Genomic DNA, 14,882 nt, shown 5'->3' with positions numbered 1-14,882 from the left:
GGCTTGGACTCAAGGCCCTGAGATCCAGAGTTGCATGCCCTCCTTCCTCCTCCCACTAGCCGCTGGCCACCACCATTCTACTACTTTCTGTGCCTATGATTTTGAGTACTCTAAAGACCTCACATGAGTGGAATCATGTAGTCTTTGTACTTTTGTGACCAGCTTTACTTAACCAGCATGATGTCTTTGGGGTTTGCCCATATTACGGTGTGTGTCAGTTTCCTTCCCATTAAGGCCGCATACTGCTCAATGGTACGAGTGGGCACGTTTTGGTGCCTTACTCTTGACCCCCTTGCCTGACTTCATTTTTCTGCATAATACTTCTTTGCATCTGACATAGTTCCCATAACTGTCCTGGTATTAGAATGCCGGCTTCATCAGAACTGGGACTTGGACAGTTTTGTTCCTGGTTCTTGGAGCAGTGCCTGACACATAGAGGTGCTTGATAGACGTTTGTCGGGTGAAGGAACTTAAAAATATAAGTAGAATATTGTATATGTTTTCAATACATTAATTTTTTTAAAAGATTTTATTTATTTATTCATGAGAGGCACAGAGAGAGAGAGAGAGAGAGAGAGAGAGAGACACAGGCAGAGGGAGAAGCAGGCTCCATGCAGGGAGCCCGATATGGCACTCGATCCCGGGTCTCCAGGGTCAGGCCCTGGGCTGAAGGCAGCGCTAAACCGCTGGGCCACCGGGGCTGCCCAATACATTAATTTTTTTAAAGATTTATTTATTTTAGAGAGAGCAAGAGCATGAGTGAATTGGGTGGGAGTGGGAGGAACAGAGGGAGAGAGAGTGTCTTAGACTCCATGCTGAGCATGGAGCCTGGTGCGGGGCTCAATCTCATGACCTTGAAATCACAACCTGACCTGAAAACAAGAGCATAACCAACCAACTGAGCTACCCAGGTACCCCACAGTAATACTAATTTTACACCCCCCTCTTTGATGAATTTTCTGTGTAGCTTTCTGGATTTTATTTATGTTTTTTGTATCCTCAGCCTCATAATAACTTGAAAATTATTAATTGGGAGCCTCATTAATTTGAAATAATTGCAGGATAAGGAGACAGTAGAGTAGTTAGGCAAAACTTGACTTTGTGATACCAATGACATAGTTTTTATTATTCTCAAATCTGGAACAATAATGAAGTCATATATATGGGACTAAAAAAAATGATTTCTTACCTTAGCAAATACTGGATAGATTTCCCTACTCTAAGCATATTGAAGAGCCCCCATGTTTTCCATTGGCCAGACGTGTGCGGGAGCGTGTGGCAGACCCTGTTAAATACCTTGGAACGGCTCCAGGCAGCACCCTGCTTCACAGCAAGGTGAAGGATTCCGCCCTTTTTGGAGTTGACGGTTCATTCGTGTTTTGTGGGAGTTGATACAGTGTGGTGGCACTGGTCCTTCTGTCCCACTGCCTACTGTCAAATCATATCTTTGTGATTTCTAGCACTCTGTGCCTCGTTTTCCCTGACTGTATGTAAATGGGGTGACTGATATCCCAGGACTCCCCTTGGGTCGTTACACAGATGAAAGGAGGTAATGTGTAAAGTGTTTCACTCAATACTGGCGTATCATATGCCCTTAAAAAACATTAACTGCTCTCACCGTCATCACGGATCTTAGTCCGAACATTATACAGGCACACCAGTAAAGATGTAAGTGAAAATTGTGATGAGACAAGAAATCACTGGGGGTGGGCTGGCTAGGGATTGCAGGGAATACCCTGAAGAAGTAACTTAGGAGCCTCTGAAATGGGAAGTTTGAGTGGAAGGTAGTCAGTTGATGGGTGGAGGGAAGAATCTTCCAGGCTGAGAGAATAGCATTAAGGAGACCTCTGAGGCATGGAAGGTCTTGACCTGCAGGACACTACAAGTGGGTCATGTGGCAGGAGCGTGGAGGGCCAAATGGTGCAAGGGTGGGTTGCTGCCATTAGGGGAGGTTGTAAGAGGGTGTGTGGGAGTCCTGTTAAAGATCCTAGAATTTATTCTGAGGTCAGTGAGAATGCATTAAAGAACTCTGAGGTCCAGTTACCACGTGGAAATTGGAAACCAGTTAGGAGGATACTACATTGGATCAAGAGCAAACTGGCAGTGGCTGAACTATGGTGGTGACTCTGGAGGGGGAGAAGTGAGTGGAGTTGAGACGTCTTAGAGCTGTACCTTCAGAACTTGGTGACAGAGAAGGAGGGGGCAAGAATCACCCTCTAATTTCTGACTGAACAGCGAGATGCATGAAGATGTCACTTGCTCAGGCTGAGGAAAGCCTTTGATTTGAAAAGGGTAGTAATTTTATAGCTTAGATTCCTTTTGTAGTAAAAACTTGACAATTATAGGTATAATTTAAATGAAGGACATTTATAATAAAATGCAGAGGTCCTGAGTATAACATAAATACATACACCTGTTTCATCACCTTTTCCATGAAAAATAGCAAACATTCCCACTCCCCTAGAAAGCCCCTGCCCCCCTTTCAGGTCGATCCTGCCTACCGTCCCCAACCTAAGCCAGGCAAACACTGGTCTGACTTACATCTTCATGTCTTAGTTCTGTCAGTTTTAGGACTTCCTGTAAGTGAAATAAGATACTGTTTATTCTTTTGTGTCTGTCTGCTTTACCTCTACATAATGCTTTTGGGATTCATCTGTGTTGCTGCATTTCATTGCTAAGTAGCTTTCTTCAAATGTCTTTTTTTTCCTTTAAAGATTTAATTTTTAAGTAATCTGTATGTCCAATGTGGGGCTTCAACTTACAACCCTGAGATCAAGAGTCCTATGCTTCACTGACTGAGCCAGCCAGGTGCCCCTAAATGTGTCTTTAAAAAAAAAAAAAAAACAAAACTCAGTTTTTATACTTTGTGTGTGGGCTTGGTTGTGTATCCCTCTTAGTATATTCCTTACTATCCTAATCTTTTCTTTTTTCATTAGAGTCAATGGTGTTTTATATATATATTTTTTTAATCTATAAGTGTTAATTTTTTAAAAAGTTTTTATTCAAATTCTAGTTAGTTAGCATACAGTGTAATATTGGTTTTAGGTGTACAGTATAGCAATTGACCACTTCCATACATCACTCAGTGCCCATCATGACAAGTGCACTCCTTAATCCCCATCACCTATTTCACCTATTCCCCCATCCACCTCCCCTCTGTGACCATCAATTTGTTCTCTACTGTTATCTGTTACTTGAAAAACAAGGGTTAGATGCCTCGAAATGGGTGGCAGTGCCTTAACCATATGTGTGTTGTTAGGCCTGAGAATCTCTTCCATCCTTGTCAAGAGGAATGCTAACTTTCCTCTCAGTTAATACAATACTTGCTATCCTAATCTTTTTAACCTTCCCATGAAGATTGAGGGAATAAAAAGGTAAGATGAGAAGACCCTGTAGAGCTTTAATTAACTGAAAATAACATAATTTAAACTAAAGAGATAATAAAATTTTAGATGAGTTAACAGTTTTGGTTAGGATGACCTTGGAGAAAAAACAACCTCTGAGTGATTAAAATCTAGAGTCACTAGTCACAATATCAACCATTAGTTATTGATATAAGATATCAGTCAACAGAATAAATTACCCTAGGGATAACAGCACAATCCTAGAGTTTATGTCAACAACAGGATTCATGGCCTGGGATCAGGACATCCTAATAGTTTTCGTTTGTTCAACAGTTAAAGTCCTACATGATCTGAGCTCAGGCCAGAGTAATCCAGGTTGGTTTCTATCAGTAACTTCTCCCTGAGTTCAGATAGTAACCATTAGGTGAATGAGTGTGTATATAAAATATTATCTATAGAGTACTGTAACTGCATCTATTAACATATGAACATTTTAGCTCCTTTGTATGGAATGTTTCTCTGCATCAAAGAATACAATGTTATAGTGACAGATAAAGAGGAGTTAATGAACTAGACTTACTGAATATTCTTTTATTGTGAGTAGGCCAGTAGTGAACTAGTACTGGTTATTTGTAGATACCGAGATAGATCAGTTAGGCATCTTTCCTTAGCATGGGACTATGGGAATATATATGACTTAGTTTTTTATTGTTGTTAATTTATTCATGAGAGACACAGAGAGAGAGAGAGAGAGAGAGGCAGAGACACAGGCAGAGGGGGAAGCAGGCTCCATGCAGGGAGCCCGACGTGGGACTTGATCCTGGGTCTCCAGGATCAGGTCCCCGGCTGAAGGCGGCACTAAACCAGTGAGCCACCCGGGCTGCCCTGTATGACTTAGTTTTGTTGGGTAAAATAAATTCTGAAATGGTAGGGAGTGGGAGCAATATGAATGCTTAGAAATCCCATCATGTATAAAGATGCCCCCATCTCATTTTTAATTATCAAAGTAATACTTGCTCATTATCATAAACTCGAAAAGTACAGAAAATATAGAGAAGCAGGAAAAAACATCACTTATAATTGCACCACCTAGAAGCAGAAGCAAATGCTGTTCAAATATTGGCATATCTTCTCTAGCCTTTTTAAATGTGTATTTTAGCCTAAATTATGAGCATACCACATTCATAATTTTATATATTTTTTCATTGAACACCATAGCATGATTTTTCCATGTTTTTAAAATGGCATAAAATTATTTTTAGTAATTGCATAATATCCATGTATATGCATTTGGTATAACTGATCTAATTTCATAGTTGTTGGACATTTAGGTATTTACAACTTTACTAAAAAAAAATTTTTTTACAGTGAATGTATTTTTGCTTGGAACCCTGTTTGCATTTAGGATTGTTTCTGTGTAATAAGAATTCCAGACTCTAGTTACAGGGCAAAGGTTATAAAAATTTTTAAGACTCAGGGCACCTGGGTGGCTCAGTGATTGAGTGCCTGCCTTCCTTTGGCTTAGGTCATGATCCCGGAGTCCTGGGATCGAGTCCCACATTGTGCTCCCCTCAGGCTTCTCCCTCTGCCTATGTCTCTGCCTCTCCCTCTGTGGCTTTCATGAATAAATAAATAAAATCTTAAAAAAAATTTTTTTTAAGGCTCTTGACCAGTATTGCCAAATAGCTTTCACTAACCATTGTACTAGTTATGCTCTTAACACTAGTCCTTTAGGGTACCTATCTCAGAAAGCAAAATTTCCTAATTATGTGCTTTCCTCTAGGTTTCCAAGTTAGTTGTTACAAATAAATTAAAAGGCATACCAGCTTCTGAATGGAATTTCTTCAGTTTCATCTCCCATGAAATGAACCTGACTTTTTGTCTGTTCAGGCTCTTAATCTTCCCAACCTGCCATCCAGTGCTCCCTGTGTTTGTTCCCTGGGTCAGTTGGGGTGATTTTGGTTGCAAGTAACAGAATGTCTTCTGTGGTCCAGGTGTTTGTGTGGTCCCCAAATTCATATGTTGAAGTTCTGATGCCCAGAGATAATCAGTCTGAGGAGATAGGACTTTTGGGAGGTGATTGGGCAAGGGTGGAGGCTTCATGAATGGCATTTGTGCCCTAATAAAAGGTGCCCCACTCCCTAACTCCCTAACCCCTTCTGCCGTGTGAGGATGCAGCAAGAAGGTAGCCATCTGCAGCTTGGAACAGAGCTGGCCCCCTGATCCTGGGTTTCCAGCCTCCAGAACTATGAGAAGTACATCCCTGTTTATAAGCCCCCCAGTGTATGGTATTTTGTGATAGTAACCCATACGGACTAAAACAACATCCAGTTTTAAACTTGACTTAACCGAGGAGGCAAATAGCTTATTTCATAAGAAGCCCTAAGGCATGGCAACTATGGGAAAGTATAGTAGTTCAGTGATGCTAGGACTCAAAATCAGCTTCTCTGTGAACTTCCTGGTTTTCCTCCCGAGTCCCAAGTTCACCATAGTTGTTTCAAGGATCATGCCCTCACGCTATCATATCCAGAGTCCAGGATATATGAGATCCTGTCTCACCTCCTTCTTGAAGAGCAGGACAAACTTTCTCAGGAGTTCCCTGGCCCTTGTGGATCAGAGTCAGGTCCCTCACTGGCAAATGGGATAGAATAGCCATGTGTGGTAGATGAGTCTATGTTGTGGTTGGGCAAAGTCCATTAGGTATGGAGGCACTTTGTTTCTGAAAAAATTGGAGGTTTTATTGACAGAGAAATGGGAAATGGCCAAAGGGGTCCGCCATAGCTCTTGATTCTTCATGCCTAATCTCCCATTACCTTTACATTGAGGACATTGTTTCACTCCAGGCTTTCAGTTCTGGAAGGTGTGTTCTTTACATTTATAACTCAGTACAGAGTCTGGGCTCACTAAGTATTTGTTGGATGAGTGAATAAATGACCATGATTACTCTTTTCCATGGTGGCCTAAATGAAGTAAAATGAATAGTACAGACCAAGGGATGATTACTGGGTTTATCTTGTTTGCCAGCTCAGATCTACTGGTAATGGTTTCCTGGAGTGATGTGTTGAGAAGGGTTCTGAGGCTATATCTGGGGTTCAATGAGAAGGAATGCTTGATTCAATTATTAATGCCTACAGTGGGTAAGGGAAAGGAGGCTAGTGGCATGCATTTCTGGTATAGAGTGATTCATTTTATTGCACATTATTGGGTGTGTCCCACCCTCCTAAGATGGGTGCGGAGCATGCTACAGAAATAAGATGGGTGGGATATCCCTGTTTAGTAGCTAAATTAAAGATGTAAGTAAATAGAAGCCCGTTTTTTAGGGGGGGAATAAAAGCATCCAGTATTCTTCTAAGAATGTTTTTGAAGTATAAATAATCACTGGGATGATTGTGGAAGTTTTTATGATAGAGGTGATCCTGGATCTGGGCTCACAAGTTGGATCTGACTCAGGTGGTCTGACTCACTGCTTCCAGGAACTAATCTTTACTTACCCCTTTCTGATCCCAAGTTTGTTCTTTCCTGATCTGTCTCCCTCAAGGCAGAATAATGATAGATGCCAATCATAAAACACAAAATCATAAAACGACTCTTAGGTGTGATCATGGTTTGAATCTTCACAACTCTGTAGAGTAGCTGTTACTATGCTGGTTTTACAGACAGGATAATGGTGCAGGGTCTCGGCTTACAGTAGTAGAACTGACACACTCAAGCTATGTCTGCCTCCAAAGCCAGTGCTCTTTAAGGTTCCCCATGGCTCTTATGTTCCAGCTCTGTGCTAGATGTGATATTGGAAATATGGAATATTTTATAAATATTAGCATCATACTTTAGCCAATTCAGTCCTCAGTAATTTGAGACATACCTTAGAAAGCAAGTCTAATAAATTGGAAGTTTATATTCTCCATCATCTTCTACAGTGACCAGGTTTTGTGACATAATGTCACAGTGGGCACTGTAATAAATTCCTCTGAAGAACTATATGGATATACTGGTTATAAATATGATTTTTAAAATGTATATCATTTAAAAAGTGATATTTTAGAGTGGTAAAGTGCATTTTCAAGTTCATTCACTGTCTTTTGTGTTGTAAGATTAAGTAAGTCTTATTAAAGATAATAATGTACTTAAAAATATGTGGTATTTAAAGAGAGATGCAAGAGAAAGAACAATTAGCTCCTTGGGCAGGGATTCACAAGTGACAGTGTGTTAGTATTATCACTGTACTACAATGTCTGGTTCTTAGCTTCATGGATCTGGGAACTCAATTCTTTAGGATTACAAAGGGTTGATAAAAATTTAGGAATTGGGGTGCCTGGCTGGCTCAGTCGGTAGAGCATGTGACTCTTAATCTCAGGGTTGTGAGTTCAAGCCCCATGTTGGGCGTAGAGCTTACTTTTAAAAAAGAAAATTTAGGGGATCCCTGGGTGGCGCAGCGGTTTAGCGCCTGCCTTTGGCCCGGAGCGCGATCCTGGAGACCCGGGATCGAATCCCACGTCAGGCTCCCTGTATGGAGCCTGCTTCTCCCTCTGCCTGTGTCTTTGCCTCTCTCTCCCTCTCTCTGTGTGACTATCATAAATAAAAAAGAAAAAAGAAAAAAAAAAAGAAAAAAAAAAAAAGAAAATTTAGGGAACTGATTGATATACATTAACCAGTATTACAACCGATTGATTGAATGATTGACGAGCCAGTGTGTCAATTTCTTGGTTTATAAGGGAGGATATGCCTTTCTAGTGATTGCTCCTGTAACACTTAATATATGATACACCCTCAACAAATTTGAATGGAACCACTGTCGGTAGCTTTGTATTTCATAACAATATACTTACACTGATTATTTCTTTTTTTTTTTTTAATTTTTTTTTAATTTATTTATGATAGTCACAGAGAGAGAGAGAGAGGCAGAGACACAGGCAGAGGGAGAAGCAGGCTCCATGCACTGGGAGCCTGATGTGGGATTCGATCCCGGGTCTCCAGGATCGTGCCCTGGGCCAAAGGCAGGCGCCAAACCTCTGCGCCACCCAGGGATCCCCTGATTATTTCTTAATATTATCTCCTCCTTAGATATTATTTCTTGAATTTGTGTTATGGTATTTGAATATTTTGTTTTCTTGCACTTTCTCTATCTTCATTACAGTTTTTGGTTAAATCAGTAGCCAGTGGTCACAATATTACTACATTATTGGCTGATTACCACTGTGGCTGATTACTCTTTCTTTACTAATGACCATGTTCTTTAAATTTGCTTTATTTTTCATGTGTCTGTCCTAATACTTAGTAACCGTTCCAATAGACAGGTCATAAGCCTGTTAACTATTTCTCTAAATACTCATGGGCACTTCCAAATTTTCCATTTTCCAGTTTCCTTTCCTGAAGATTTCACTTTAGCAATCCCTCTTCTTCCTATTCCAATCCAGTAGCTCTTCAGGTTGGTATACAGTTGTCACCTGGAACTTTACTATTTTGTGTTGGATTTTCTGTCCTTTGGATACCATATTTTTGGGTCTCTTGATTTACTTGTTTTATTGAATCTCATGTTCTACAATGCAGAGGAGGAAAAACTTTTGAGTGTTTTTATACCTGAAAAAATTTTTTATCTATAGATTTTTGGCAGGGGGATAAGGGTGGATTGGTTTAGTATGGATTCTAGGCAGAAAATTACCCTTGTGATTTTGAAGGTATGGTCTACTGTCTTCTAGAATGCTATGAAATCCCTTATCATTTTGATTTGTGTTCCTTTATTGTGACCTGGTTTTCTTTATGATTGTTTTTTAGAATTCTTTTCCTTTATATATATATATTCCTTTATATTTTATGATAGTTCCTCTGTATTGACCAAACATACAGACTTAGAACAATAAACATTTTGTCAGTGATTGCTCAGCTGAGTGTTGAGAGACAATTTTTGGTTCTCTCAGTTACTACTTATCTTGCAAGCAGAGGTACTGATAGTTTTTGTTCTTGATTATCTTTTCAAGGATGTTTATATAGCAAACAACCTTGGAAGGTAGAGATAATGGCTCCTTCCCTAGCAGAAAGCAGGTTTATTTACTGTCTAGTACAGGTAAAGACAGCCTCTCTGCCTTTAGGTCAGAGACTGAGCAGGTTTAGTAAAGATGAGGTTTCTTAAATTCAGGGTTCCTCAGTTGTGATGCAAACCTGGCTACTCCTTGACCTCCCATGGGCCAGAGGGGACTGATGGACAGATGCATCTCATACTTCATGCTGTGTTGTGAGTCTGAGTCCTTTGTTTCTGACCTAAGAGTCATATGTCTTCTGCCAGAGTCTGGACACTCTGGCCAGCTAGCCTGTTAGCTTGCAAGTGGGGTAAACTCTCAGAGCCTCTATACTTCTTGACACTGGATGAGTCTTCTGTTTGTCTTGCTAAGGTCATGTTGCTATAGTCATTTGGTGGTTCTGTTGAACACCTGGATGCTTTTAAGGTGGCCTCATATGTCTGGCAGTTGATGCTGGGCCTCTCTTTCTTTGTAGTCTCTCATCTCAGAAGACGACTCTTAGCTTCTTTACATAGTGTTGGCAGCATTCCAAACCTGAGAGTGGAGGCTGTAAAGGCTTCTGATACCTAAAATTACATGATGTCACTTCTACATTTTGTTGGTCATGATGAGTCTTGAAGCCAGTTTAAATTAAAGGAATGGGGATATAAATGCCATTTTTTGATAGGAAGAGTGGCAAAGGTTCCTCACAGAGGAGATGGGAAGAATTATTGTGGCCACCTTTGCACATCGCCTAAGCACCCTTTCATCCCAACCATTCACTGTGCTGTGTACTTGGTGAGCCCTTCCATTCTAGAGACATATTTTTCAGTTTGGGAACATTTAAAAATACTCTATCTTTGATAATTTTCTCTTATTTTCTGGTTTCTCTTTCTTGAACTTCCATTATTTCGATGCTGGATCTTGCTGGATTCTCTGAATTTTATCATTCCCTCTCTGTTGTCTATCTCTTTGTCTTCTTAGTTCTTTCTGGGAAATTTCCTTCATTTTGCCATTCATTCTATTGAATTTTTAACTAGCAACTATCATGTTTTCATTTCTTCAAGTTCAATTCTATCCTCTGTTCCTTTCTTTCTTAATTAAAAAAAAATTTTTTTTTTTTTCCAGAATAGGTTTCATGCCCAGCATGGAGCTCAAGGTGGGGCTTGAACTCACAACCCTGAGATCAAGACCTAAGCTGGTATCAGAAGTTGGATGCTTAACTGACTAGGCTACCCAGGTGCCCCTTCTCTGTTCCTTTCTTATAGCTTCCTGTTCTTCACTCATGGATGCAGTATCTTCTTTTATCTTTTTCTCTTTTATCCTCTTTATCTTTTATCTTTATATTAATGATTTTATTTATTTATTTTTTAAAGAATTATTTATTTATTCATGAGAAACACAGCGGGGGCGGGGGGCAGAGACACAGGCAGAGGGAGAAGCAGGCTCCATGCAAGGAGCCTGATGTGGGACTCGATCCCGGGTCTCCAGGATCACACCCTGGGCTGCAGGCGGCACTAAACCGCTGTGCCACCGGGGCTGCCCTATATTAATGATTTTAAAAAATATTTTTAATCTGGTCCCTTTATTGTCTCTTTCCTATATATACTTTTCTTCTTTTAAAAAACATTTTTTTTTTCATCCTAGAGCCTTTGTTTAGTTTTCTAATGATTCTAGGCCTTTCTTCATATTTAAGAGTGAGGACACACACACTTGTACTCACACTCACTCTGTACCCAGTTGGGACTCACTTACTAAGAGTGCCCACAATCAGCAGGTATTGATGAAAGTTTTCCGGAGGACAGTTATCTGTAGGTTTGTCCTCAGGGGGTTTCAGTTTCTACAGAGAAGAATCTTGTAGTCTGTGTGTGTTCTGGGAGCAGGATGGGAGAAAGGGACCAGAGGCTTCACTGTTAGTGTGATTTTCACATGGCTTTTCATCATACTCTACCATTTCACCCTAATATTCCTCTGGGACGTTACAGACCTGAGTCCTTTGGTTCATGGAAGGATTAGTTGTTAGGGTGTGCAGGGTGAGGAAGGCTGCTTGTGTCTTACTGCCTCTTCTGTGGACTTCACACAAGTCACCTGTTGGTAGCCCAGAGCTTTGGTCTCATCATCTAGTGGAGTTCTAGGTTCTACCTGTTGCTCACTGGGTTATCCTTCTTTTTTTTTTTTTTTTTTTTATTTTTATTTTTTTTAAAGATTTTATTTATTTATGAGCAACACAGCAGAGAGGAGAGAGAGAAAGAGGCAGAGACACAGGCAGAGGGAGAAGCAGGCTCCATGCAGGGAGCCTGATGTGGGACTCGATCCCAGGTCCCCAGGATCAGGCCCTGGGCTGAACGCAGCATTAAACCCCTGAGCCACCCGGGCTGCCCTGGGTTATCCTTCTTATTGGCTTTCTGTTTTCCAAACTTCTGTTGCTGTCTCTTTTCTGCGGTTGTCTCCTTTGGGGGGGTGGGGATTTTTCCCACCATTTTAATGGAGCTTCAAGAGGGAACATAGGGATAGATAAATGCCCATGGTCAATCAGTAGCCTCCCTTTCCCTTCTTGTAGTTTCTTGGTACAGATCCTATGCTGGTTCTTATTCTGATTATTATTGCTTTCATTGATGTGGTGAGTTCTTCATAGCCCAGTTATTTGTGGTTTTAGTGTTAATGAGAGGGAATACTCTGTGTTTTCACCTTTGCTTCCTCCCTAGGCAATGAAGATTGGCTGCTAGCTGGTCCTTTTCTACACGTGCTTTCCTCACTGGCTTCTTCAAAGATAGCATGTCTGAGTCTTTCTTTCCCTCTCTCCCCACACCTTTCTGTTGTGCCCGTCCAAATCCAGGGACATTCTTAACACTAGCTCACACACTCTGTTTTCACTACATACGCAAAAGATTCTTGATTTTGCCATTTTGGGGTATTCCAGCTCTTCAGTAGAACAGCTCTTTGGGTGATTCCTTTTGGCCTCTTCATCTCACTTGATCTTCCTTGTCTATGGCAGCATTTCTCATGTATTGGGATTCAGAGCTGTAGATGACTGCTCATGCCTTCAGAGCTGGAGTTTGAGTTTTTCCTTTCCTTGGTTCTAGTGATTTTCTGAGAAAAGGGCAGAAAGTGCTTCTTTTGCCATCTCTTACTGGAAGTGTACTAATTAATTTTATATCAGCTTTATATTAGTTTCTGTCTCAAGAAATGAACTTTACCTAACATCCTCCAATTCGGAGGCCTTTTTTTTTTTTTTAATTTATAGTCTGTACACTTGAAATTATGACTACATACATGGTATTAAAGTGTTTTCCTTGCTTAATTTTTGTTTTATGTTCTTCTAGGGAAGATCCACCAACACATTCTCAACCAAACAGTGATAATGAAGCAGAAGAAATACAGGTTGGTTAAAAAACAAAACAAAACAAAAAAGAACCTTTATTAAACTGTTGTAATTTAAGTGATCTCTGAAATGATTCTGATATTTACATCTCTGCATACATTTGGTAAAGTGAGAAATTACACAAAAATCTCACTTTGACATGTAGTTTGTGTTCAGAAAGTGATATCTCATACTTATGTGTCATTTTTAGACGGAGCATTGCTTTTTGGAAGCCCAGTGCACTATCCACATTTAATACTCTGTTTCTGTCCTCTTTGTGCAGTGGTCAGACGACGAGAACACGGCTACGCTTACGGTAAGAGCAAAGCCACACAAGTGTAGGGACAGCTTTGCACTGTGACACAGGGTGCTTCAGTGTTTCAATAATACCTCTCTAAATTCCCTTTTACTGACTACTTCATATGTAGTATGAACATTGAGAAAACATTGTATGACAAAAACAGAGGAAATTATTGGCTTTGATTTATTACTTAGAAAAATAACTTGAATCATTGTTTATAGGCAAACATGGCCTGCCATTCTTTTCTCTTTGATTTCAAAGAAATATTTTAAGTGCATAGTCGGTGCTTCGACTTGTTTCTGTTGAACCCTGAAAGAAGCAGTCATGCCTAATATTAAACTTGGAGACTCCCAGATCTGTGGAAGCTAGATTGAGGTGAAATCTATATTCACTTACTCAGATATATTTACATGGTGTAAAAATTAATTTTCAAGTAAGAGTAGAAAACTGTATGGCTTTAACCAGTATCTTCTATAAAGATGTAGAAGTTGATTGAGTATATTATAGTCTCAGATAAGAGATAAGAATGCTATTGTCCTATTCAATTTGAAATATATTTTTAATAAAAATATTTTTAAAAGAATGAAGTAAAACATATTTCTAAAAATATAGATAAATTAAACTTCTCATACCTTGAGACAAAAGAGAAAGGTTTTTATAAAATTTCCTGCAAATATATATAAAGGCACAAGGGACACTAGTTTTAGGGAAGTTTATATTCTATATATTAATTCTAAATAAGAAGATACTTCTGTTTATTTTAATGGAAGAGACCTGTAATTCACAGTACAAGAGAAGTGGAAAGGCCTAAACCAGCCTATTTCCTTAGGTATAAAAAGCATGCCAACATACACAGAAAGGGAAAGTTTCCATGGTCTATTTTACTCTAGGTAACATGCAGGTTAGTTACTCTCTTGTTTCTGAAAATCCTGTTCTGTTAAACATGCATGTTAGTTATCTCATATATTTAGGATATTATAGTGGGTTCTGAACAAAGATGAATTTGGTTTGATCCCAGCCATTAGGGAGTTTATAAACCAGCAGGGAAAGATGCCTCAGTTTGGGAGTAGATGACAAAGTGCTGTCCCAACAGAGAGAACGGTTAGAACAGATCATCTAGAAATGGGCAAAAGGGAAGACATGATATTTGACTTGGACCCTAAAAGTGGTGAGGATTATCAATGCCAACTGATGCTTTTTAATAGATGGCTAGATAGGGAAATTAATAATTTATGTATGTGTATCTACCAAACTCTATTCACTAAGGACTGGAAGCAGTGATACAGTGACATCATGGTAGCCATGAGCATATCTAGTGCCCTGATCTTGGTTTCTAGATATCTTCTCCACTAAAAGGAATTGAAGCTCCTTGGAGAAAGTCAAGACTGGGGTAAGAAAGTGAAGAGGAACCTGTGACAGCTTGTGTCAGAAAGTAAGAATGAGGCAAACATGAGAGAAAGGGTACAGAGGCCAGCTTGAATGGGTTCCGAACCACTGACCAAATAGCTGAGTGTCAAAACAGAGATATTAGTGGAGTATAACCATTTGCTAAGATCTGTGGTCTGTGATACTGACAAATAAATGGTTATATTAAAAAAAAAATGGGAACAGAAGCCCTTTATAGTAGAAAAGGCACCAGCTCACAAACATAGAAGGAATTACAGAATTGGAAATCACTATTTTGCAACCGTCACAGTAATCACTGATGGAATAGATGTTAAAACTAGAGTGTAGATATTTGATGAGAATGAGGATTCTGGGATATTCTCAAAGTTTTTCCACCAAAATTACTTACTAATTATGAAGAGGAATTAGTAACTTTACAATGGAAAGACCTGGTAGCTGAATGATCAGAGGTAACCTTGTCAGTGATGGGACAGACG

The 14,882-nt window shown here is 39.7% G+C and overlaps 1 protein-coding gene and 2 non-coding genes across 5 annotated transcripts in view; 2 read left to right on the top strand and 1 right to left on the bottom strand.

Moving 5' to 3' along the window:
- Positions 1-14,882, top strand: part of CDC123 (cell division cycle 123) — a 54,865-nt gene that overhangs the window by 5,282 nt on the left and 34,701 nt on the right. For 2 of the 3 annotated variants that reach the window (XM_072825824.1, XM_072825825.1), the window contains 2 exons: positions 12,661-12,718; positions 12,982-13,014. In XM_072825824.1, coding sequence (XP_072681925.1) covers positions 12,661-12,718; positions 12,982-13,014 — 91 coding nt within the window. Of the gene's footprint in view, positions 1-2,061; positions 2,141-12,660; positions 12,719-12,981; positions 13,015-14,882 lie in introns of those variants that run through there. The other variant, XM_072825826.1, reaches the window with a different exon arrangement.
- LOC140634554 (U6atac minor spliceosomal RNA) lies at positions 3,197-3,323 on the bottom strand. Its single transcript, XR_012031993.1, has one exon. It is a non-coding gene; the product is annotated as a U6atac minor spliceosomal RNA (small nuclear RNA).
- On the top strand, positions 7,655-7,727 carry TRNAK-CUU (transfer RNA lysine (anticodon CUU)). The gene has a single exon. It is a non-coding gene; the product is annotated as a tRNA-Lys (tRNA).

Source organism: Canis lupus, chromosome 5, assembly GCF_048164855.1.
Source record: "Canis lupus baileyi chromosome 5, mCanLup2.hap1, whole genome shotgun sequence".
NCBI classification, from domain to species: domain Eukaryota; kingdom Metazoa; phylum Chordata; class Mammalia; order Carnivora; family Canidae; genus Canis; species Canis lupus.
Note: the sequence above shows the minus strand (reverse complement) of the source record. Positions and strands in the feature narration are given on the sequence as shown.